The sequence below is a fragment of the Cyphomyrmex costatus genome, unplaced genomic scaffold (genome assembly GCF_001594065.2).
Source record: "Cyphomyrmex costatus isolate MS0001 unplaced genomic scaffold, Ccosl1.0 scaffold112, whole genome shotgun sequence".
NCBI classification, from domain to species: Eukaryota; Metazoa; Arthropoda; class Insecta; order Hymenoptera; family Formicidae; genus Cyphomyrmex; species Cyphomyrmex costatus.
Window position 1 is genome coordinate 2,313,540 of NW_017275086.1, and position 26,751 is coordinate 2,340,290.

The 26,751-nt window shown below is 32.9% G+C and overlaps 3 protein-coding genes across 3 annotated transcripts; 2 read left to right on the forward strand and 1 right to left on the reverse strand.

The window, feature by feature from the left end:
• LOC108776709 (uncharacterized) lies at nt 1-3,034 on the forward strand. The gene is made up of 3 exons (XM_018543407.1): nt 1-208; nt 2,442-2,629; nt 2,730-3,034. The coding sequence occupies exons 1-3, from the start codon at nt 189-191 to the stop codon at nt 2,888-2,890; spliced, it is 369 nt and encodes a 122-aa protein (XP_018398909.1). The 5' UTR covers nt 1-188; the 3' UTR covers nt 2,891-3,034.
• A 2,682-nt stretch (nt 3,035-5,716) lies between these two features.
• On the forward strand, nt 5,717-7,274 carry Vlet (COMM domain containing 10 protein valette). The gene is made up of 3 exons (XM_018543652.1): nt 5,717-5,900; nt 6,144-6,507; nt 7,051-7,274. Exons 1-3 carry the CDS (start codon nt 5,872-5,874, stop codon nt 7,249-7,251), a joined length of 594 nt encoding a protein of 197 aa, XP_018399154.1. The 5' UTR covers nt 5,717-5,871; the 3' UTR covers nt 7,252-7,274.
• Nucleotides 7,275-9,289: 2,015 nt separating this feature from the next.
• Nucleotides 9,290-25,615, reverse strand: LOC108776542 (uncharacterized). Its single transcript, XM_018543195.1, has 9 exons — nt 25,405-25,615; nt 24,472-24,696; nt 22,678-22,986; nt 21,452-21,751; nt 20,240-20,545; nt 19,051-19,353; nt 10,051-10,207; nt 9,768-9,928; nt 9,290-9,615 (listed from the first exon to the last, which is right to left on the reverse strand). Exons 1-9 carry the CDS (start codon nt 25,613-25,615, stop codon nt 9,290-9,292), a joined length of 2,298 nt encoding a protein of 765 aa, XP_018398697.1.
• Between the last annotated feature and the right edge of the window lie 1,136 nt (nt 25,616-26,751).

Sequence of the window (26,751 nt, forward strand, 5' to 3'; positions counted from 1 at the left end):
GGTCTCGGGCGAATCAGTGCGCGTTTCCCTCTGCCATTTGCGCGTCGGTACGCGGCAGCGGTGTTACCGGAATCTCCGACGTGTGCTTACCGGTGCGTAGAAGACGCGTAACCGTCGTGTTGCTTGAGGTGTGCTCTCACGAGTTCGTGTACAGGAACGTGCGTGGATTACGATCAAAATCAATCGATATGGCGGACACGGAGGTCAAGTAAGTAAATATATATGCGTCGGCCGGGTGCGTAAATAAGCGGCGGATATCGATTCGACGGAAGAAAAATCGCGCGTACACGGCGTCGCTTCCCTCCTTTCGGTGCGCGCCAAGCCGCTCGTTCTCGACGATCGCGCGATCTTTCCCCCTCCTCCCTTCCCCCCGTGTTCTCGTTGATTTTTCTCGTCGTTTCTCGATCGCCCTTATTCGATATCGCTTTCGAATTGTCGCGAAAACGACGATGACGAGAAAGGTTGGCTAGCACGAGGAGAGAGGTAGGGGGGACGTGCGGGGCACGCCGGGAAGGGGGAGGGAGTGGGGGGAAAGAACGAATAAGCGAGCAATGCCCCTCTCTTTCTCTCTCTCGCGCTCGCGACAATATTCTTCAGGCCGATTCGCGGTACGCCTAACGATCGCTGGAAATTACCTGCCCTTGCCGCGCGCGCGACGCGACCCGAGCCGACCCGACCGAAGCGTGCTCTACTTGCAGGCGGGTTTTACATGGCGGGCAGATCTCTCCGTCTCGTCCCGCACCGGATCCTCTCTCCGTTTCTCCTTTCTACTCCCCGTGTCCCTCCACACGACTCGTCGTCCGCCCGCGCACGATCGAAGACGAGCGCATCGCCGCCGATCGGCGGCGATGGCGGCGGCCTCGTGTTCCTTTTGTCCCTCACGCTCCGACCACTTCGCTCGTTTGTTTACGTCGTCTATGTAGATGTGCGTGCGTGCGCGCGCGCGCGAGCGTGCGTGTATAACATCAGTACACACGCAAACGTCGTTTTTCGCGGGAACCACCCTCGCCATGCTCGACGAAGACGGAGCGAATACATCGCGAGGACGATTCTTCCGACTCTCTTCTCACGTGACTTTCTCCCTCGCTCTCTACCGAGAGAAATCGTTGCCGGCTCTTCGTCTCGGCCCGAAAGCGGTCGACGACGTGTATCGATCTGCCCAGCTCGCGTCGATGATGGTGATGACGGCGACGACGAATTGCTTCCCGTCGGGAAATCCTCCGCGTAGCAAAACCGGTCTGATCTCCGGAAAAACTCCGGCCTGATAGACACGCGCGAAGGAGACGATGTCCCGTCTATATTTATCCTTCGATCGGTTTTTCAATTATACCGGTTCTCGATCCCCCGTCGCTCTCTCAAGACGGAGAGCGGTTACGGCATACATCCTTCGCGTTTCCCCTTGCACGCGTGAGATACGATGTCGAAAGCGTGTAAGGGGACGCGCGTGTGTATCGCGCGTTACGTATTACACGCCGCGTTTACGACCGCGAGCGTCCAACGATTCGCCACGCCGAAGCCCTCGTCAGTGTGGTTGGTCGTGGCGAGCATTGCGATGGTGGTAGTAAATTGCGATGTTGGCGGTCGCGGCGGTCGGCGACGTGAGGGGGCGATCCCCTAGTGGCTGAGGGGGGGGGGGCAGGGGGGCTGTGATGCGGGGACGATGTAATATTAAGCCCGCTAGATGCCGCCACTGTTAGCGGCGTCCTATCTCTATTTCTCTCGGTTCGTCGCGTCGTCCTTGTTGCTACTCAGCAATGTGAAACGGCAGCAAATACCGAAGCCGGAGCGCGCCAGCAACGACTTGCTGATTTTAAACGGGAAATGTATAATCGTGCGTGTTTTTTTTATTACGGTTGCATTGTAGCTCTTTCATTAATATTTTAAGAATCACTTTTATTAATTAATATTGATCTTGTTATGCACTTTTTTAGAGTAACTTGTTTATCAATAACGTATTTATTATGAGAGTTTACTTAGATATATATATATATATATATTTATATATAAAATTATCATTTATGTATTGCACACGATGTAAATAATAAAGTAAAATTATGTGGCAATTTAAACGAACAGAGATTTTAATAATTATTTAATTATTCTACTAATTATTAATAAAGTTATCTTGATTGTGAATTGTATACTTTCATAATCAATATTTGATTTACAAGACAAGAGAGTTACATAGATAATTTATATTGTTTGTATGTGTGTGGATATAAAGAACTTGAAAATAATATCTTTCAAAATGTTATTATAATATAAAACTAAAATATATTTAATAAAACTTAACATAAGGAATAGAACGAAATAAATACGAAAATATTAGAGAAAAAGTAATAAAATTTAATATTAAATAAGGCAAAAAAGCACCACATATTCTTAATATAATAGATTAATATGAATGTAATAGAATATTATATCTACATTATGGTTTTTAGGGAAACAAAAGTCACTACTCCTCAGAAGAAGGTAGTGGAAGAGGAGAAGGTGGTACAGGAGGAAATTGATGAAGATTCAAAAACATCTGAAAATGGGGATACAAAGGAAACCAAAGAGAATGGCTCGAGCGAGGAGAAGGAGACTGATGAAAAAGAAGCAGAATCTACAGAAAATGGAGACTCGACAGGTATATTATATAATGAAAGATCTTTATCTTTGTTATTTTTGTGTTTAAAAAAATATTCACAACACATATCACAATAAACAATTTTTGCTTGCGATTTTAGATGCTCCAGCCGACAGTTGCTGCGTAAAGAGGAAATCAACGGCTGGTGCCGATGCAGCAGAGGATGCACAGGACGGCGCGAGCCCCGAAAAGAAGTCAAGACTCGAGGAGAAGTGCTCCGAAGCCGAGAATAACGGCGACGCGGAGGAGGCCACGGCCTAATATTCTCTCATGTTTATTATTGACAGACAGACCTAATCTATAGATGCAATTTTAACTACCGAGTGTGAAGCCAGGGCAGATCGTCTGTGCATTTTCAGAGAGAAGATGGCGAGCATAAAAGAAAATAAAAGAAGAAAAAATCCAGAAAAACATTTTGACGTTTATTGCATTAAGAACTTTCTGTGTTCAGGATGATTGTGTGTGTCTCCCATAGTATTTCTTGCAATTGTTAATTGGCAATAGCAACACGAATTCGATATTTTTGGGAAAAAAAATATCGCAATTATTACATTTTAATGTAAAGCATAAACAAACGGTGTTCTCTGTACTGGCATCCACGTGCATACATATTATATATTCACTTAGCGTTAGAATTTTAAGATAAGGAAATATACCGATAATGTTAGAAATAATATATTTCTAATTCATCAAAACAAAATGACGGTGCGGTGTCTGGAAAAAGGGTACATTTGTGCAACGTAATATTTCCACCTATTGCTAGTCCTCATTGTTTCCGACGCACGGACACACATTGTATCTTATACCTATAGATGACACATACACACCTTGGACTATACATCGGAGATAGAATATGGATATTTTTCTGCGAATCAAAATACATTCCCGAAAATAGATTGACTCGTAACGTTATGACTGTTCGCCGACGAAAAACTTAAGAGAGCGCCATTTCTACAGCTAACTTTGAACATGCGTGTTTCACAATCTTTTATTTATGTGAACTAATTTTTGAAAAGAAAAGAAAAACTTATCTAGATAAATTTTTTTTTATTTAGATAAATTGATTACATTTAACTGTACTAACACATAGTATGTGTTTATGAATAAATCTTTTTCTTTTTTTTCTCAAAAGACACCTTTTTTGAAGAGTGCTGTCCAAATCTACTATATGATTCCAAACTTGCAATTTTTTAAAAGTTGAAAGAAAATTTCTTTTTATTACAGTTGCACATTATACATATAATTTATCTTACTTCGGTTCTCACATGTACCTATGTATAAAAACACTGAGTAAAAAAAACTTTTGTTTTGAATTTTGCTAATGATGTATAAATGTATTAATGACTGTCATTTAATAATTAGAAACTGCATTGGACACAAAACCGAAAAATTATGGTTAAAATTTATTTTGTTTGATGTAATTAATCAAATTTATTGATTTGCATGTTATTTAAAACTTAAATAATTGTCAGATGTAAGTCATCGTTTCTCTTAGTTCTATGATACATTAGCTTCAAGAAGCTATCTTATATTTTGGTGACACTATGACAATAGTTCTTACAATTTCGAATGTCATTATTTTTGTTTTGTATGTAATAAATATAACTGTCGATCAGTGAGGGTAATAACACATGTATGTTTAAGATTAAAAAATGGTAAAATGTGTTCAACAGCTAATACAAATAAAGATGGTTCTCTATATTTCTTCTTAGTTATAATGAACTGTAGCCTAAGTCAATTCTTAACTTCCTGGAAAAGTCTATAACCATGCAAACTTTAATTTTTCTTTTAATTTCATTACAATTACAATTTTTGTAAGAAAAAATTGTAAAGCTTTTCTTATTGAATCTCCATTTGTGGAAGATAAAACTTGATTTTAAGTTTATTTCTTTTTAATGAACGATGCCTTATTCTGAGTTTAGAGTAAGCCCTGTATCAACGTACCTCATATGCTTGTGTTGCGCACACTGTTTATTCAATTATCACAAGTATGTGGGACCTACAGTTTTTTTTTTTTTTTTTTTAAAAACTGCTCCAAATGGCGAATTTCTCGAGAGATGTTTCTGTGGGTAAGAATACTTTCGGGAGGTTGCAGGCCTTTCCTGAGAGGAGACACGAGCCTAAATATTTTGGTTCTATCAGGGATTGAATCCGGGATCTCTCTGGCATGACAAACCAATGCGTTTTCGTGTCATGCTACGCTCACATTCGGAACGATGTAAAATTTTCATTTATCTCTAATTTATATTCAAAAAAATTTCATAATTCAAGAACTTGTCATTTTTCTGAAAAATTTAATGTTATATGGAATAGCAATTATAAGAATTGAATATATAGATTTTTGGTTTAACAATTGAATTATTTTAGCTTGATTCTTTGTATTAGCATTGTAAATTTATAAATATTTTAAATACTTATTGTTAATAAAATTATATCGTAAATATTTACAATTAACATTATAACATGAAAAATACTTTAAACAGAGAATAGAACTTACATCCAATAAGCAACATGTTAGTGTATGCTAATAATTCGCCAGCAGAAATTGATCTGAAAAACGGTTACAAAATAAAAGCTAGCTTTTGCTTAGTTTCTGTAGTCTACCATTGTATTTCTATTAATAGATTTCATTGTTTCCGTGGATAAAACATATATAAATTGTAGCAAACATTTTCAAAATCTATTTCTTATAGATTTGATTGTTCGAAATAATATATTGCAATTTTCTAGCATTATTAAAGTTGATAAAACAAAAATTATAGACACTTCTCGAAATAATTGTGGACTACTGATTTTTTTCTGTTACGGTCAAATGCACAAAAATTATATCATACATGTCATATTTATCTATTGAATTTTTAAAACCTAAATATACATGAATAACTTTATAAAAATATTGTAGCAAACAGAGGATAAGCAAAAAAATGTTATAAAAAAATATTATCTCTTGGAAAAAAATCAGGAAAACTTGACCACTAGTTGCACTGTATTGCAATCGAGTGCAGATCATGAAGAACTTGAGCAGTATCTTACCAAAGTAAGATAAAGGTATCTAAATTATACATAATCTATGGTTAAAGAGCAACGTTTATGTTTGATAAGTGGAGAATGTTAGAAATTCGTAACGTCACATGAATGGAGCTTCAGTTTTTCCAGACTTGAGGAGAGAAATGGATTTATGACGTAACAACTAAATATTATGTGAAAAGTGATCTATATAAGAATTCGTCTCGCCTCATAAGATGGCTGCTTGGATCAACATAACTTCTAAGTATATCCGTTAAAATATTATAAACATTACTGGCACGCGTACTTTTATAATTAATAGCAACATAAAAAATGATACCTGTAAAGCAGACCTATGAGCGCTCCGAAAATGATCCTATTTTTATTATTTTTATGCTGTTTATCATTACTTGTATATTACATTACCTTAATGATAACTTCTTACTCTTTTCGATAAATTAATTCTAAAGCATCAGTAATAAATTCATCTGTATTATTGTTTTAACAGACTGGAGCAAGGTTTGAAGATAGTGGCTCGAGTGGATAATAGCAAATTTCGGCTTCTTGTTAACCGCATATGCCAGACTTTGCAGTCAAGCATTGATACGAAGGTGTTTAATGAAGAAGAAGAGGAAAAGCTGCTAGTTTCCTTAGACCTGACAAAAGATGAATTAGTTCTTCTGCTGGATACTATTACATCCATTTACACGCAGGCTGCATGTAACGTTGTCAAACCGTCTGTCATGGAAGCAGTCATAAAAGATCATTTTAAATTAGACGAAGAGAAAATTTCGATATTTACAAATGCTTGGATGACTTATGGAAAAGGCATTGTAGAGAATCTAAGGCAACAGTCTATTTTTCCTACTCAGGTATTGTAACATAGATAGAGGTTGATGTTTATTAAATTAGTGATAGTGCATATTGATCATGGGACAATTAAAAAAAAGAATGAACTATATTTTTATGTTCGATTGAAAAATAGTATTCTTTTTGATATTTATTGTTTGTCACAATAAATATCACAACAAACCTTTGTATTTAAAATAAAATGTTCATCTTGAATAATAGAAAGATTTAAATTTTTATTTTGACTTGAGAGATCTTCGCCCTATAAATAATTTCCTTATAGTTTTACAAAATACTCATTTAATATCAATAATATTAAAAAGTTTATCAATTTTAATGTGAAATTATATTTCTATTTTTGATATAAGAATATTTCAAGTTCAATTCCAAATAATAATCAACCCATGATTCAAAAGCAAAAAAGCAAAGTGTATAATATTAAAAAAAATTAATATTACACATAAAATATTACTTGATAACTAGAAACGTCAATCTTTTTTTATTGTGTGTTAAAAATCTCTTGCAATTTATGTTTATTAAACTACATTTCTCTTTTATTTGACAAGGTGAAGGATATCAACTGGTGTCTAAATGTACAATCATCGTCCTCTGTAATTTCCAAAGATGCACGACCTGTAGCATTGGTCCAACTAGGTCTGACTGGTGATAAGACATCTACGTTAACAATAGAGTTTGACAAGAAGCAATTAACAGAGCTTTATTACAATCTAGAAAAAATCCAAACTCAATTAGATGCTCTTAAGTAACATGATTAATGTTGATATTTATATACTACGCTTGTATACTATAAGTAACCAATAAGTGTAATTTATTATGTAAAAATATATTTTGCAATGTACTTTTTTACATGTTTATTAGAGCATCATAAGAGCGTGTTATTGTTATTTTGTTATTTTCGTAGTTATTTCTGACACACATTGTATATTTTTTATTAAATTACAACGAAAAAAAATTATTTTAAATTTATTTGCATATATACGCAGGCGTCTGCTTTTTGAAAATAAATTTTAATGATAACTTTGTCGCACAATGAAGATAAATATTTAGTAAATTTTATATAATGAAGCATCAAGAAATATAGTTAAAATGTATTTTTATTTTTTCAACAAATGCTTATAAAAATAATCGCACCTTCATGAGTTTAAAATGAGTTGAAATGAGTTTAAAATAATTATTACTGTCACGTTTCAATCAGATCTTCTTTTCATAACTCATTTTTTATCAAATCACTTTATAATTTAATATAACAATATTCCATTTTATTTTAATATTTATAAATATTTTTAATTTTCATTTTTGCTGTTACAAGAACTTTAGATTGACTTTACTACTTTAAAGATGCTTATCAATATCAGAATATTAAGATCAATCTAAGGTGCCTATGTGCATCAATATAATTAAATTGTTTGTTAATTTAATTTGTGATATTATTACTCTAATTTTGTTAGAAATTGCTTTGTAAAACTGAAAATAAATTAGTTGCGTAGTTTCAGGGATTGGATATGAGTATATAAATTCACACAGAATTATTTCAGCACAAAAGATCCAGCTTGATCGTTTAGATACTTTATTTTCAGATTCGTTGTTTAATATTTAAATTCTTTTTAATTATAAAACATTAATGTAAGAAAAAATTATTTTAATATTTAATATTGTTCAATATTCAATAAGAACATTAATTGGTAATAACAATTCCAAATCGAATTATGTATTCTTAGCAAAAGTGATCTAATTTATTTTATAATATAATTTTTAGAATTGTAAAAAGGCAGAAGTCATATTAGATTTTAATAAAGTTAATACATTCTGAATGCAATTACATAATTATATATAAATCAATTTGATAGTAATAAATATTCATATATACACAATATATATTTAGAAATAATTATTAACCATTGCCATACTGATTTGTATAGGATAACATTTTAGTAATATTATTTATGGCTATCAATACTATTGTTTATGATAAAAATGATCGTAAACTATAGTGTGTTAAGCTGATAATACATGCGCAATGAAACAAAGAGAATGACTGTGCACTTTGTGTTCTGTCGCAATCCATTCGCTGGCATCATTTTCTTTTATAGGAAGAGATCGGCTATGTCTACACTCTATAGTTACGACCGCGCCTTTTCTCTTTGAAGATAACATCAAACTAGTTGAAAAATTAATAAAACTCTTTCGTCTATATTAATACTTATACTATTAGTAAATTCACGTAATATTCTCTCAACATACAAATTGTTAAAAAGTACTATTTACAGCCACTTGCAATATTAATTGATAAACTTATTAAAACGTGTAATAATAGCCACTTACAATACAAAGTTTGTATTCCACTTGACGCTATACGATGCAATTTTTCTTATTTAACATTTGGTAAAAACAATGGTAAACAATAAAAATAAAATGATTCCGAGAGCACTGTGTGTTAGTATCATACAATATAATAATATACAATTTGTATCGAGATGATAACATTTATGTAATTATTTCTTATAATTACATAAAAACTAATTATAATTATATGCTAATACTCTAATTATATGCTATAGCTAATAATGTTAAAATTACAAGAATATGTTGTTATTTTAATTGTATGTGTAAAATTATATATTTACAATTTACACAAATTTATGAAAGTTACTAAAGTATAGTTCTATACATACTATATGTATATGAAACATTGAGTTTTGTTTATAATTCTCATGTGTTTGTAACTTTTACAAAAACTAGTCTTTGCTTCTATGATATATAATTTAAATATTAATAATTAACATATTATAGTCCAACATTATCGTAGGTTTTAGATGGCATTCTGTGAGTCTTCTCCACACGCGGACTTCTGTTAGGTAGGATACTCTCAAAGTTCGAAGTGTGACCGTTGTCTTCAACAAATTGAAAATTGATCTTTCCCTGATCCTCGGTATGTTTTTCTCTCCATAATCTAGCGTTCTGCCTCCTTTCGTCAGGAGGTAAGGTTTCCAAAATCTCAGGTGTCTTACGGATAAAGATTCGCGCTTTGCACACCACCAACACCACTACTATTATCATCAGGAATAAGACCACGGCCGTTAGAGTCCCCACAATCCATCCTAGTTTCTCATCTGCATGCAGAAAATTAACTCTTGTATTGCAAGAAGGATATACAAGTGTTACATTAAAAATGCAATACTAATAAACTATAAAATTATTTAAAAAGAGGTATAGAAAGATGAGAAATAAATAACAAGATTTCTAACGAAATGCTAGCAAAGACCTGTTAAAGTGTTCAATAGAACGAGTGTTGCGCTTCCTATCTCAATATCGGCGTTACTATTGTTGACCGTAAATCTGCAGGTCCATTGTCCTAGATCGGTTTGATCCGGTTTGAAGATCAGCTTGCATACACCTGTAGTATAATCCATCTGCAAGTTGTGCCTGCATTACGACATAAGAGAAAAGTGAATTAAAATAATGAATGCATAATAAAGAAGACAATATATATATACCAGTATATATATATATATTTTACTATATATATATATAGCAAAAGATATTACCTCATTTTTTTTGTAAGCTGTCTGCTGGAGTTTTGATATACGTGAACTTTTGGAGCATGAATCCAATGGCATTTGGCCTCCGATGACACAGATCCGACTCTACATGCAAGAGTGACCATTTTGTGAGGTGTGGCCCAAACTGCAATAGTGACGGGTTCTGAAAAAACGATCAATATTTCCTGAATTGATCTTCTTTTTAATCCTTACAGCCTCAAGGATTTACCAAAATCCACAGCTTATCAAAAATATTTTTATCAAAAGTATTGTTAAATTTAATGTATTATCTTGCTTACCGTTACACAGTAAACTCTTGAATATTATATTTTAAGTGCCAAAAGTGTTAAAATCTTTTAATTACATTTTTTTTTTACTAAATAAGCTTTTCTCAAAAATTTCCGGATTTTCAAAAACATTAATTTTTTTTGTTAAAGCGGTAAATTTGCTTTTAACGTGGATTTTTCTTGAGGCCATCAGGAAAATTCTTTTTGAAATTTTTTCCCACTCACCAAAAACACCGCTAAATCTCCGGTGCAGATTATCCATTTTGATCACCAACCACCATTCGTTTGTGCATCGATGACTTTCGTGGCTTGATAAATGTTTGAATCGTTAGATTGTGCAACGTTGATTTCGCGTGCATTGATGAAATTAGAAAAATCCGATAAGAAATATTTCAAGCGCTATGCTTAAATAGTATTCAAACATTTTAATATTAGACCTAAATAATACCACACAAGTAAACTGTGAACAAAATTATATACTATTAAAAATATTGTTTTTTACGTTAAAATGTGAAGTTATTATAAGGACAAGGTTTATATGAAATATTAAATCATCTAATACTTATATGTGTATAGTTCGTGTTACTACCGAGTTGCTTGAAATCAAGATAGACATTTTACTAAATGTAGCAATTATATAACTTCTTCGTAAATTTCGTATGTCTCTAAAAACTTAGCGCCTGAAATATTTTTCCGTGAATATATTTGATTAATTATCGCTATTTGTGCATCAGTTCAAAATTATGGCAGCCGCCTCAAACTCGGAAAGAGCTTCTTCGGTTTCAGCTGTAATGTAGTTAGTAACTGGAATGATGGAAATGAGAAAATTGCTATGACGTTTTCATATTACTGTTTATTTAGACGAGAAAGAAAAAAAACAGTTTACAGCAACTCAGAGACTCAAAACGCGCTCGAGGTCGCGCGAATACCTCGCGGTGCTTAACGATACTTAATGGCACATGAAGATTCATACGCTCTGCAAGTAATCGCTGCTCAAATTTGATCGCGTGCATATTATGTCATCGTAATTATTTGTAAAGCACAGCATTAACGCGTAAAATATATCTACATTCGTGACCGAACGGATAATTAAATTGCTTCTATATAATTATGCCAGTTCAAATTGAATTTGTTTGAAACTTCGCAAAGTAAAGTTTATGGTTCAAAAAGAAATATTTAATTAGGTACCGGAGACCTAAAACAACACGCGTGATGATGCCTTTGCACTATCGATCAACGAGCTGAGCGAACGTTGCTCGTCGCGAACATGAATTTTCTGAACGCTAAAATCTTAACGCTAAAAATTGCCTACTTACATTAGTATTAAATGCACTAGCGGCTAGTCATAAGTCATAATCATGGATCGTGTATATATATACATACATATATATACTATATAACGGACGTATATCAAAATCGACAAATTAAACAGTAAACATGATGAAAGATAGAAGCGCGATATTAACTTAAGGTGATGGCTTTCTATAATAAATAATGTGAAATGTGGGACGCAAAACGCAGTCAGTGATGTTAAAGAGATGCTTGTGTACATTTATCTATCGTCGTTTAATACTCTCATTTAGATAATTTTTTATTAGTTTGTAACTTATTTATTGGCTCTACTTTATTTATATATATATTGTATATATACAAAATATATGCATTTCATAAAGAGCACATTATGAGTAGGGCTCGTTATTATATGGTACATTTAAACGAAAACACGTTTACACGTATAATTAACACATCCGTTTATTAGAAACGTTTATGAATTATTTAGAAATTCGGAAAAACGTTTCTTTAATAAACGAATATGCGTTAATTATAGTGTAAACGTTTACCATCAAGTAAACGTTTTTCTGAAAGCAAATATAAACGGATAAAAACGTTTTAGGTATCTTCGACAAACGGAATAAAATTAGAGCCCTAATTATGAGTTCTAAAAATCATCATTCAATTAATTTTGAAAATAGAATAAGAAAATAATATAAGCAATCATTATTGCAATACTATTGGAATCAGAAAAAATTATCGAATTAATTTTCATTAAAGTTTTAGACGAAAAATTAGTTATTTAAATTATTTAAAAAAATTATTTAAATTATTTAAAAATTAGAGTATTTCATCTTTTTTCTATCATCTGTAAATTTGTAAACAATATAATTTAAGGCACCATACACGAAATTTTTGTATAAAATGTTTTCTCCTGTACATAATATTTTCATATATGATTTCGCGCTTTATTTAACTAACAATAAGATGTTTGTTAACTAAATACAAAATTTCATTTAAACGCAGTCTCGCCATTAAAAATATAAATAATAAATTGTAAATGGCATTGCTAATATTTTTAAGAAAATAATTCCATGTACTAATTGAAAATAAATGTAAAAAATAAGAAATATAATAAATTTGTTTTTATATATAATTATTTCAACATTTCTTTTATTATATTTATTATCAGTAAACAACAATACCAATTAGAACTAAACACACAATAAAATAAACAACAAAATAAAGGCGTGTGTAAAGAAATATGTTTAAATTTATTTATACAAGTACTTGTGTGTGTGTGTGTGATGCTTCTCTCTCTTTATTATCTTTTGAGATGTTTATATTACTATGTCACGACTTATGGTACGACCTTCACATGAGCTTGAATGTGTAATCCGTTTTACATTACTAAATAATTTACCTAAGTGTTTGTCATGTAAATCAGAATTATTTCATTATTCTCATCAAAGTACGTTATTTTTAATTTTTTAAATATTATCTTAGTTAATTTGGAAATTCAATTAAGAAGCGCCTGGACACAATAGGTACATCTTGTACAAAAATATTTTATACAATACTATCATTAATCTTCGCAGATTAATCTCTCTTAGAGCCGATTGTTCCATCTTTCGGTAAAGTTTACCTGTTAGGTAAATCTGGCAATCCGCGCACGTAATTGGATAATCTTGTTACTTACCTAACAGATAAACTTTACTAAAAGATGGAACATTGACTCTTAATGTTGCGCTTTACTTAACAACTAGTCAGTATTAAATCTTTTTTATATTTTAATTCTTTTGCCATGAGAAAGACCCGAAACATCTATAATTTTTTGTATTATATATTAATAAAATTTATTTACACGCGTTCACTTTGTGTTTCACTTTCATTGATATTATTGTTTATTGATTTATTTCTATAGAACCTCTTTTTCTTTTTAACTTATATATCTGTTATATATTATATTATAAATACTGCAATTTGTGTAATTTATTTTTAATCTTATTTCATATTTTTATAATATCATAAATATAAAATAAAATTTCTTTTTTTATTATATCATTATTATTTTCTATTTTAAATTGTAAAATTCTTACAATGTGTAAAACGAAATTTTAATTTTATCTAATAATAAATTTGTGTGTTCTAATTTTAAAATTAAAATGTTTTTTAACACATAACCTTAACATATAATTTATATTCATGAAAAAGACTAATTTGACGATAATAACAGCGTGGATGAAGGCATGGATGAATTACCGTGAAAAAAATCGCAATTAATTACAACTCGTGTGTGAAGCCTCCTTAATCTCTAGGGATAACAAGAAAAGCCGACAGGATTGTTAATTTGTGGTTTACCAGGCGGCGCACAACGAACCGATAAATCTCACGGTTTATCGGAGAATCACGAATGATGAACGGTAATGGGCGCTACCGTCTTTGATAATGCAAAATGATCTAACACTAGTAAATGCAAATGCACGACGTAATTAAATTAAAAATGGATTCCACATGCCGCGATTAAGCAAAGAATGTTGACGTAATGCGTAATCGAATGATAATTTTGTGATCTTTGTATGCATGATATTAAAAAGATGCACTTAGATTGTATAAATGTAGTCGCTTTAAATGTAGTCGAAAAATGCATTTATATACGTTCTGCTCAACAGTTTTATACGATTCAATCCTACTTTAAAATTGAATCGTGTAAACTACATACATATTTCTTGTACATATGAACACTAATTGAATGTCTTTATATATATCTTCAATAAAAATGTATTTTTTCAACAAACTTCTTCCAGAAGGACACCAGATGTCGAATAATATATTACCAAATGATCAGCCAATAACTGAATTCGTAGATCCAATTACAAGCTACGTTTGGTTTACTATAAAATCTCACATAACATTAAAATACGACTTTTCTCACCAAATTGCAAAATATAAAAAATAAATTCGCAAGAATTCTCAAAATAAATTCCCGAAAATGCCAACGATTTTTCGGCACATTTAACAATTAAATTTATATAAAAAAAACAAGTATAATTAAAGAATCTAAATATAAAATTCTATTCTGAAATATACACGGAAAGAATAATTGTATTAAAGTATCTAAGAATTTAGCTAGATATAAATCTGAAAATAATTTTCTTCAACTGTCAATTTATGTTCGTTTTTGTTTTAATTTGTTTAAAGTACGAATCCTTATAGTTCATATTACATGCTGCAGAAAGTTTTACATTTTAATTTGAGCATCCTATATTTATTTCCTATAATTATTTTAATGGTCCAAGAAAGTTATATATATGGTATATGTATTTTTCAGATTTATATCTAGCTAAATTTTTAGATATTTCAACAAAACCTTTCTGTGCAGGCGATACTCGCTAACTAATAATTTATTATATCCGTCAAAACTAGCAGTTCTAAGCTTTTATTACGCTATTATACGCAAAGAACACAATTCCGTTCAAAATACGTTTAATAAACGTTAGAAATCGTATACATAATAAACATATAAACTAAAAAATAAATATTTAAAGTTTAATACGTTTTTTAAAAAAGTATATAAGACATTTATAACGTTTATTAAGCATTTCTTACTAATTTAAAATATAGTTTTTATACGAGACATTTCACATTTAATGTTGATAACGTCTATTTAACGTTTTACACATAAAAAAATGTTTCAGCTAAACGTTATTTAAACATATATGGTCTGCTTGGATACTCTACTCAGGACCGATTGTTCCAAGTTCTTGATAAAATGATCCTACCTGATTACTTCATAGATGAAGTATATCTACCGGGTAAGCAGTAAGTTTGTTGTTCCATTAAATATATATTGGATAATAAACCAATAAGTAAGTATGAAATTATTACGTACTTCCGTTTCGTACACAGCTAACTTCGTGCGATTGAAAAGTAAGATTAGATTTATGTGATATCAAACGTCTAACAACAAGTTTATGAAAAGTTATTATATAATCTGTTATATTCAAAAAATTATTAAAAAATTGATAATTAATTGTTGAGGAATGATAGTAGACTACATCGATATTGATGTATCGAGACAGTTATGAAGATAGTATTATGTTATTGAAATGTTGCGTGTGAGTACTACGTGATTATAGGTGCTAGATTTGTCGGTTAAAGGAAGCGTTTTATTTTTCTTTTATTCGACCTCTTTTGTCTCTACTGGTTTCCTTCAGATTGTGTGTGTGTATGATCAATTGTTTGCAACATGTAAGCAATTGTAAAGCTAAAATCAAGAGTTTGTCTCAACACCTGCTAAATAAAAGCTTTACCTGGTGGTTCGAGTAAAATTACCTCTTGATAATGACAATTAAACCTATAGATTAACGTATCCAAAAGATGGAGAAACAGTCATTGATGTTTACCTGATAGATACTTGTCAGGTAGAATTTACCAACAAGTTGAAACAATCGGCCCTTAATCAGATATAATACTGCCTGAGACAGAGCGTGAAAATTTATATCTTGGGCCGGTATTCATACTCAGTTCTTATATATTCAAGACTGTTCAGTTTTGAGGTGTCATGAACCAATCAGACAGCTGCATGTATTAGCATCTTAAGACATTACTTAAGACGGTCTTAAAATAAAAACGGACTGTGAATACTGCCCTTAGATATCTTAAAGGATTTGAGTATCCTTTCAACGATCGTCACGCGTCAAAACAGATGACAAAGTTTAATCGACGAAACGGCCGCGTAACATCGTTCTCGTACAGTCATCTTTTACGACATACATACAATAAAATCGATCGCGATTGTTTTTTTAGCACACACGTAGGCAGCAAATGGCTCGATACACTCGCGTTTCCACATCTATATATAGAAAAAATTGTGTTAAAATATTTAAAAATTTAACTAAATACAACTTTGAAAATAATTTTGTTAAACCATCAAAATGATTACGTAAGAAACTCAAGCATGATGAGCAATGCTGCAAATATTTGAATATTTTTGCAGTCATAATGAAATTCTGTAATAAAAAGTTACTTTTTTGAGTAATAAAGTGAATTTTCTAATCCGTTATAAAATGTTTAATATTTTCAATTCTAATATTACCATTACCGTCATATAAAAAAATCGCAATGTTATTATCAAATTTATTTATTATTATTATTATAACAAAGTAATAATAAAAACTAACTTGTATTTCCATTCTCTGCTTTTAGGTAAAATAATCTTGATAAATATACAATCTATTTTACTCTCTCCCTTTTTTGTTAATAAAGGCTTTGCTAATTAATGCTTATTTTAAAAAAATTAAGATTTTCATTAGAAGACATCTCTCTTATACGAATACCTTTTGTACTCACTGTAATCATTTTGATAGATCAACAAAATTATTTTCTATTATGTATCTAACTAAATTTTTAGATATTTCAGCAAAACTGTTCTTCCCACGTAATCTAGTAAAATAAAGCTTCATCGAATCGAATCTATTACCTTTCACCAACAATAACTTTCGAGGTTCCATAATCAATTGAATTTGTTTTCTCGTAACGTTATCTCTCGTGGATCCTCGCCTTGGAGGACAACAGATGTGGGACAATGAGTTATGCGCAGTTTATCTTTTAGTTGAACGACTAGGTAGCCGTAATGAGGCCAATGAGGACTGAGTTATCGCTGCGAACCAACTTCGCAAATATTGAAACTGACTTTTCTTACTCAACACGAGATATATCGAATTGCTTAAAAAGTAAAAGAATAAAAAAAACTTATTTGTGGTAAAATTAATAAATCCCTTGTGAGATTTTTATATAATCTCTGTTGTCAGTATCTATATATCAAAATTATAATAATTCTGTAATGAAAATCGCATGATTGATTTCTTAAGAAAAACTGCTATAATTCTTTGACAATTTATTAATTTTGTCAATTGATAATGTTTTCCCCGATTGTTAACTCGCTGCGAGGAAGCTTTATTTACTGTAGATTGCAAAGACATGCCTCTTAGGATCCATGGCCTATACACTTATATACACGCATATGCCGCGGCACGTGCAAAGTTATACTCGTACAGCTCGTCTCGATGCGTTCGCGATTAGCTGCGACAATCATCGCGGCAATGAATTTCCAATGTATATAATATAAAATTCAAATGTATATGTATATATTGTATATATAATTATATATATATGTCCTACGATTTTGTTTTCACAGAGGGGCGACTTTAGCCAGGCTTGGAACAAAAGTCTTGAATGTATTTCATGAAACTCAACAGAACTATTACAGATTTGACATAAAAAACGAAAAGAATAATTTTACTAAAATATCTAAGAATTTAAATAGATGCAGATTCAAGAATAATTTTGTCGGACCATCAAAATAATTACGTAGAAAACTTAAACCTATTGAGCAATGCTGCAAAAGATTTTGATATTCTAGCAATCAATTTAAACGTCCTACATAAATATTTTGATAATGATATAGAAGCATTTTCAGATCCGTATCTACTTAAAATTTTTAATATTTTAACAAAGCCGTTCCGTGAATAATGACTTAAAAGTCAAGGATAAGATAAACAATTTTTTTGTTTTAATAATGTCTATTAAATCATTATCTGTGTTATCTCGATACAGCCGCCATTACGTGACATAGTTGCCTGTCAATTTGAGTTTCGTGAAATATACGTATAACCGATGCAACCGAAGATGCAGGTTCTTCCACACGCGAGAGATCCTTTTCCACGTGACGGCTTGCATATATGATCCTTACGTGCGCTTCTTGCACGCAAGATCCTTCTCACGCGAGGCACTCTGAGAAAATTTATTGTAGCCTAATATGCGACGCCTTGGACATAATACACATTCAATGATAAAGCCGTCTCCGATGAACTTTATGTACTCGTATAAAATGTCATCGGTTCAGTCCGTTTCCGTCATTGATTAAAAGTCCTTGAAATGAAAGTAATCGCAAGAATCAAAATCTCGTTTGGTTGGTGATGGATCAAGATCTTCACAAATGCGTGGAGTGCGATCATTATTTTTATAATTATCGACTATAAATTAAAAAGAAAAATCTAAATACTAAAAATGCGTGGAATACGAGAACATTTATTACAATAATTGAATACCGTAAATTAAAAAGAAGAATTTAAAAATGGAACCAAAGATTGAACAAAGAGACAAGCTGTGTACACTTTAAACATTCAGCTAAAAAGGTCGGGACAGTTTGGAAAGGAAGTAGGCAAACATTGAATTATAGTAATACAGTACTCTTAAGTACTCTTTGTTCTCCAGGCATTTAGATCATTTGCAATTTACGGTATTCAATGGCGATTTACGACTCATAATTTAATCTAGACCGAGCATGTCGGAATCGCGCGACGATCGATTAATGGTGCTTCTATCCTTCACCTTAGCGATGGAGAAGTGACATTAAACCGATCGTCTTAGTTCTCGATGATACCTGGCTCGAGGAGGCTCAGCTTCGCGGGTGGCGCATCCGTGTAGTTCTGCTGGCCGTGTATCCTAGCGCCGCAGGTCCATAGACCTTCCTGCTCAGCGAGAGCGTGGCTCAGGCGGACGCTGCAGTCGCGAGCTTCGTTTCCGGCTGCTGGAAACTGCTTCACCACCACGGTGGTGTTGGAATTGATTGGGGTGAGCGACCACCGGCACTGTTCCACTGCCGAGGACGTCACGCAGCGCAGCAGAACGCTGCCGCCGGAGGAGATTTGGATATCCTGCGACAGCTCTGAGAACTTTACTTCTTCTGAAAAGAGATATTAACGAGACACATTACAATCAGAATTAGAATTAGAATGTAAAAAATTTAAATGAAAATTCATCCTCTATGGTGAATCAGAAAGAATTTCCAAAAAGGACGGATTCGATTCGATGCTCTGTCCTGCTCATTTTTCAGTTAATCAATGTACAAAATAGATAAAAAAAATTTTAATAATAACACGAAATTTCCTTCTCTGTTTATTTGATGAAACTGTTAAATATCAAAGAAGCAATGATATCCTAATTTTTTAAATTTATTATTTATTTATTTTCAACTCTTCTATATTCACATGCACTTAATAAATAACAAACTAAATTTGAGTTAAATTTAATACATGGAATTAAATTCTTTAACTCAGCTGTTTTAGTTAAATTAACGATACTGAGTAGAGACAGACTTATAAAAATAATAAACAACAACTCGAATTAAATATAATTTGACATTATGAATATTAACAATGAAAAAAATATAAAATTTATTGATTTTAAATAATTACAGTAAAAAAAGCGTTTTAATTAGGGCTCGATTTTTATACGTTTAAACAAAAATACGTTTACACGTATAATTATAGTATATTAGAATTTTTCCGAATATACATGTAATTGACTATTATACGTTTAAATGAAAACACGTTTACACGTATAATTAGCATATTCGTATGTTAATTAAACGTTTTTCTGAAAGCGAACATAAAAGGATAAATGTTTCACGATTATATTCAAAAACGAAATAAAATTAGAGCCCTAGTTTTAATTGAAACCATGGGGTTATATCTGACCCCGACTGTACCCCATTAGAGAACTAACAATCAGAAACAAGAAGAAAAAAGAGGGCTATATAAAAAAAAATACTGATCACAAGCATCTTTTACCTTGCTCGTAAACCACGAGTTTCGCAGGCGGCGATGTCAGAATGGTATTGAGGGACATAATGGAAACCTGACAACTCCAGTAACCCTGCTTTTCCGTATATACATGCGGAAGGTGGAGTGAGCAATCGCGACCGAGATCACCGTTGCTCGGGAATTCATTGAGAACGATCTCCGGATCGCTACCGTGCAACGGCTTCCACGTCCACACGCATTTTTCCACGCGGCTGCTAGTGACGCACTTCAATGTGGCCTCCGTACCTACTGGCACCGCCGTGTCAGTCGGCACCTCGACGAAGCTCACCTTAGCTGGAATCGGCCGTAAGAAATATTCGCGATTAGAAGCCGAGGGACGCGAAAAACATTTAGATTTGAGTAGATACCTAATGATTTCTGTTTCTTTGCTGAAAGTATATAAAATTTTAAGAAGTTTCTATAACGACGTTACGTTTATGTACAATTTTAAAGAAATATTAGACGATATTGAAAATTTTGGAAAGAAGTCTATGCGTAACATAAATATTAAGCAATATTATTTATACAGGTACTTATATGTGATATAAATAATTGAATATGTTATACTAATGTATCGTTTCTTAAAATTGTGAATTTTGGTACTTAATAATTTCTTATTTTCAAAACGCATCTTTGTGGCTGGAAGATCAAACAAAATTTTGGAATTTAATTAGCCATTGCTTTACTGCTCTATACGAATGTAATTTGTAATTGCGTCAGTTAATTAGTTTTTATTTAATATAAATGTTACATAAATTAAACACGAAATGTGAGAGAAAGGTGAAATGTAGGAAGGGAAAGTGCAGTCGAATTATACGAGAATGAGTTACGCTGAATTCCAATACCGATAATTAAAAGTGTACTGAATTTACAATTATTTCTTTTTTTATTGCAGTTAATCTTAAGATTCTAGACATGAGATCTTAATTTCACGATTAAACAGAAAGGCAAAAATACAAATATTTGAAACAGACATTATTAATGCCAATACCGTTTTTTTTTTTTCAATTTTCACATCATCTCGCGCCAAGACATCAATCCATCCGTAATTGCGCGAAACATTACCGTAATTACACGAGTATTCTTTCGCGCGGCGCTCGTATAATTGCACGCGGCAATCGGATCGGACGTCCGATAACGACCGCACGATTGTAGGGTTTGGGCATATTTATTTCTTAATTAAACGTAACCGTCGCGTACCTGTGGGCAGGAGGCTGACAGTCGCCGCGGGCGCCGTGTGCAGGATACCATCGGGCGTCAAACGTACCCCGCAGGTCCATAGACCCTCCTCCTCGTACAATATGTTCTTGAATCGCACGGAACAGTCGTGTTCAGCGTCCTTGTTTGGACTGAACTTCTTCACCAGCAGTGGTCCCTTGCTCGAGTTCGACGCCCTCCATGACCACTCGCACTGTACCACCGGCTTGTTCGCCAGGCACCGTAGGAAGACCGATTCGCCGGCTGCAACCTGCACGCCGCGCGACAACTGCACGAACTCGACTATAAAAGGGAAGCAAAAGCTCTTCGACGGTTTTTCAATCGCGGAACGGATCGGCGGCGTGGCATATAAAATCGATCGGAGTCTTTGTGACGCAAAGTAAATGTGACACTGTTGAGTATTTTTTAACATTTAACAATTGTTTCACGAAATTGTCGAAAGTAATGGATCTGTGAACCTATCATGACATTCTATCGATATCAAAAAAATTACAGTTCTAGTAACACTTTTCGTATAGTTCTACAGTTCCTCATAAAAATAAGCAATAGTAGAACTGTGAACTATGAAAAGTGCTACTGGAACTGTTGTAATTTTGTCGACAGAATGTCGTGCTAGCTTCACAGATCAGAAAGTAATTGATTTTAAATATACATTATCATTAAATATATATATCATATGTAAAAGACATCATTCGAATCACTAAAAGATGATTATTAATTGTATTAAAAATGTTATATGTTCATACCAATTATTGAACTTGTTAAAATATACGAGAGCGTTGAGCTTTAAAGCAATTTGATATTTAAATTTTCGTTATTCAAAATATTTCAAGAGTGTATATGCCTTATACATTTTTATTATGAAACACAAACTATTTTAACTTCGAGAAAATTATAAAATGTAAAAAAATATAATTATTCTTGTATCTTCTTTGACTGCATTCTCAATTACTCATTATACAATTCTTTGCATGTAAAGAATGTAATATCGATGAATTTATGTCAATATAAAAATGAATAAAACAGAATACATATGTAAATGTCAGCATAATTGATTAGATACAATACTAAGAAAATCGACTGAAGAATATTCAACACAAATAAGCAAAGAAGGCCATATTCGGTCAAAGCGAATGTTAGTGCCTAACAGTATTTCTGTGTGAATTTTATAATTTCCAATTCAAGCAAACTGCGAACTAATGAAATACCTTCTGATATGAGAAAACGGACAGGAGTCGCCTGGGTGAACGAGGAATTCGGATCTACTCGCGCACCGCAGGTCCAGTAGCCTTCTTGCTCCGGTAGGACGTTCTTGAACTTGATACTGCATTCCGTACTGTCATTACCAAAGGCTGGAAACGATTTCACGTCGAGGTTCCAGGGTTGCGACTGGTTCAGCTGCCGCCAGGACCACTGGCATTCGCGCACCGGCGACTTCGTCTGGCACATTATTTGCGCCGAGGATCCCGCCGGCACCTCAACGGCATTCTCGTGCTTCGCGAATGTAATGAGGATGCCTGAAACGTGCATTAGTTGCATCTTCGATATCTCTTACGTAATGCACCGCTTTGGAAAATAAGGAAAACTCGGAAGTTAATTGGCATCAAAATTCGCGAAAATAATTAAAAATAAAACTCATCACAATTAATTAATTTTCTTTTTTCCTCTCTTCATTCTATTTGTATAAGGCCTTGTATGCTGGCACTTTCATTTTTAGATTCTCTAATTAATTCGAAATCGACCTTTTTCTGGAAGGAAATGTATATGTATAGTATAATGTTTATATATGTTTCATATAGCATGATTCATTCGCGATAGTTATCAAAGTAAACCGAATTCGAATGGAAACAACATTTCCATGATACGCTTGTCTTTCACTTTTTGAATGATTCACTCGGAGGATCGTTGTCAAAATTCAAAACCGAATATGACAGATGTAATATGAATAAAAAATTAAACATTACTAATAAAATTAAATATTGATAATTTAGTAATAAATTTTAATTAAATATTGAAGAAACAGTGGAAAATAAATAACGATAATATATTTAGTCACAAAAAAATCTTGAAGAAACATTACGATCGTTGACACAATTGATAAAAACAAAGAATAACGTCAAGCATGTTTTGTCACCAAGAATTCAAGGTCATCAGAAAGCAACTGCGTAAATACACGTGCTCATTTACTATAGCCACGCGATTAAAATTATAAATAAAGAACGGGACTACAATTTGAACAAGCTTTTTCCTGTGTTAGAAATATAGATCAATTTATAAAAGATAAGTAATGGTCTCATAGTTGAATTTTCAAACAATTTGATCATTTAATTCAGAGTTTAATTAATATTAATTTATCACAACTTATAACATATCTCATAAAACTTATAACATATCTTAGATCCTTGCTTACAAGGTGGAAAACGAGTGAGTTTATAAACAACTCACAGTACCGACTAATGTATAATAGCGACGAGAAAAGTATCATATTTGGTTTGGTAGACAAGGCACTCCTATTGTCTGATACAACTTTTTATGAAAAAAATATCAATTTAATAATTAATATTTTGAAAGAAAACGATTATCCTCTTAAATTTATATTTGATAATATTAACACCAGAATAAAAAACATCGAACAAGTTAGAGGCTCTCAAGTTATAGACAAAGATAATAATACCGATCTACCGATCATTCCATTGTTATATATATATTTATATAATTTTTTTTACTAAAAATATAATTAAATAATTTTTTTATTATATAATAATAAAATTATTTTCTTCTTTTGTATAAGTATTAAAAAAGTAAGTATTTTTTATAATAATTATTTTTAATGAAAAAAAATTATTTAATTTCTCTTGTTAATGAACATAGATATTCCATGATAAAAAGTAAAACAAGTTTAGACTAAATTTGATCGAATCCGAAAAGGTATCAGGATATTACCTAAAAGTATAGAATAATTTTAAAATTGATCGGATTAACAAGAATGGAATGAATCTTACCATGATTAACATTGACGATGCTGAGCTTAGCAGGATCGGTGCTAGTGAAAGGATCGCTCGTCGAGGCTCTCGCCGCGCAAGTCCAATATCCTGTCTGCTCGTGCTTAGTGCTGGAGAATCTCACGGAGCAATCGTTACTGTTATTCCCGAACGCGGGAAACTGTCGTACGGGCAATGGGTGGGTCGTGGGAGTTGCTGTAGTTGCAATCGTTGGGATCGCCGTGGCTGAAATCACCGAGAGGTTCGAGCGAAGGTATCGATGAATATTCAGCGCGCGATTATAGAATTATGAATAATGCCTGCGATATCCGACGTAGAAAGATAAAACTGAACCGTCTATAAGAATAGTTATCGGTATACTGGAGGAAAGCGATAAGAGAAAACAGGTGGATGAATTTTAAAAGTGACTTGATTAACCCAGGGTTAATAACATCTTTTCAGGAAAAAATACTCTTCTAACTACTTTAAGAATTTTTTTAATGACTTAATTAACTCAGTGTTGAATTTATATTTTGTAATTGCATTAAAAATATCTTAAATTTCGAGAGAGAGATACTTTTCTAACGTTTTTTTTTTTAATGCTGTGAGACGTTAAGCCTTTCTACAGTTAGATAATTTATGTACTTTAAAAAACTTCAATGTGGATTTAACACTTTGTGAGGTCTATATAATTCTCACTGTGTTGGTGTTAATATTAACACCAGCATGATGTGGATTTAACATCATGGGTTTTAAATCCACACATGGTGTTGTACAAACAAGGGTTATAAATTTGCGCTACATTGATGTTAATATTATTTCTCCCAAAGGATGTGAATTATACAGACACTATAGATCACACCGATATTTTTTGGAACGCACAAACTTGTTATTTGTTATTCTCACAGAAATTGGATTTGTCGTCGAAGAGGAACAATGCGATATTGCGCTTACTTGAAGAAACCGGTGGGCTTTCACTAACGTCCGGAAGCGGCAAATGAACTGGTGGCAATGGCTGCCAGGACCATTGGCACTCAGCCACAGGATTAGCGGTACGGCATGCCAACAACACGGACGATCCCAGTTCCGTTTCCGTATGCTCCGGGATGTCGACGAACACCACGGCAATCGGCGATGGCTTCGTTCCCGGCATTATGTCGTCCATCGAGTGACCTTCCGCTTCAGGAACGACGGTTGACTCCGAGACATTTCCGACATCTCCTTCCGATATCGTAGTCGTATTAACGAATTGGTCGTCGATAGGAGCAGCTAAATATCAAGCGAAAAAAAGCAGTAGCTGTAAGTTTATAATTTTTAAATTTGTTTTACTTGGAACACATTTTTGTTTGTAATACTAATAAGAAATAATCAATGAAGATTAAGGTATGTACTGACTACAATAGTTTCCGCTTAAAGCGAATGATTTAAAAAAAAGCAGCTTTGCAACTGTTGTAAAATTCTTTAATGATGTCTTACCCTTCCTCAGAGGATCTAAATCAACTATATTGAAGAATCTTATAATTAATGAATCATCGATTATATTAAAGAAACCTTACGATAGTTACAAAACTACTTTTTCTGAATGCAGCCACTGTAGCTACAAGAGAGAACTGGAAGTAAAAAAAATCATGCTTCGAAATAGTTTTTTTTATGCCTTTCCGCGCGATAACGTAATATAGGCGTTTCTACTCTCGTGAAAGTAACGGAGTGATAAAAAGATTAGAGCAAAATTGTCCCTGCGTGAAAAAATTGAAAGCGCAAGTCGGCAAAGCCGACGTCGCCAGGACGCAAGACGTCCAGCGTGAAGAAGAACGGATATGTGGGACATGATGGGCAGGAAGCTACCGACAGTCACGTAGACAATCGCCTTGCGTCGCGCGTCTGTCACCATGCGCAGATAGAATCAGGGTCGGATCGATAGATCGACTTAGGAATCGTTCGTGTCTCCGAAAGCAACTGCCTTTATTTCCGTATTTGCGTGACTATTTGCGGAACTGATGAAACTTTATGTTGTGCAAGAATTGCTGACGCAGTGTTTATTGCGCAGCCAGACAGTTACTCGTAGACATGTGTTTACGTATAATATCACGTGAATTAAATTGGCTACAATTGTACGTATAATAGCAAAAAGAGACGCAGGCAAACTTTGAAATATACATAAAGATTTAAAATAACATCTGTAAGCATTAATTAATCAATTACCTTAAATAATATAAATATTTATATAAGACATAAATAAGCCTAAAATTTTATAAGTTTATAATAAAATAAGTAAATTTTTAATATCGTAAAATGTTGATA

Coding starts and splice junctions, on each gene's coding strand:
- LOC108776709 (XM_018543407.1), top strand. CDS start 189: ATGGCGGACACGGAGGTCAA. Junction 209..2,441: donor ATGGCGGACACGGAGGTCAA/GTAAGTAAATAT, acceptor TATGGTTTTTAG/GGAAACAAAAGTCACTACTC. Junction 2,630..2,729: donor AGAAAATGGAGACTCGACAG/GTATATTATATA, acceptor TTGCGATTTTAG/ATGCTCCAGCCGACAGTTGC.
- Vlet (XM_018543652.1), top strand. CDS start 5,872: ATGGCTGCTTGGATCAACATAACTTCTAA. Junction 5,901..6,143: donor TGGATCAACATAACTTCTAA/GTATATCCGTTA, acceptor TTGTTTTAACAG/ACTGGAGCAAGGTTTGAAGA. Junction 6,508..7,050: donor AGTCTATTTTTCCTACTCAG/GTATTGTAACAT, acceptor TTATTTGACAAG/GTGAAGGATATCAACTGGTG.
- LOC108776542 (XM_018543195.1), bottom strand. CDS start 25,615: ATGGACGACATAATGCCGGGAACGAAGCCATCGCCGATTGCCGTGGTG. Junction 9,929..10,050: donor CAGCTTACAAAAAAAATGAG/GTAATATCTTTT, acceptor GTCGTAATGCAG/GCACAACTTGCAGATGGATT. Junction 9,616..9,767: donor TCTATTGAACACTTTAACAG/GTCTTTGCTAGC, acceptor TTCTGCATGCAG/ATGAGAAACTAGGATGGATT.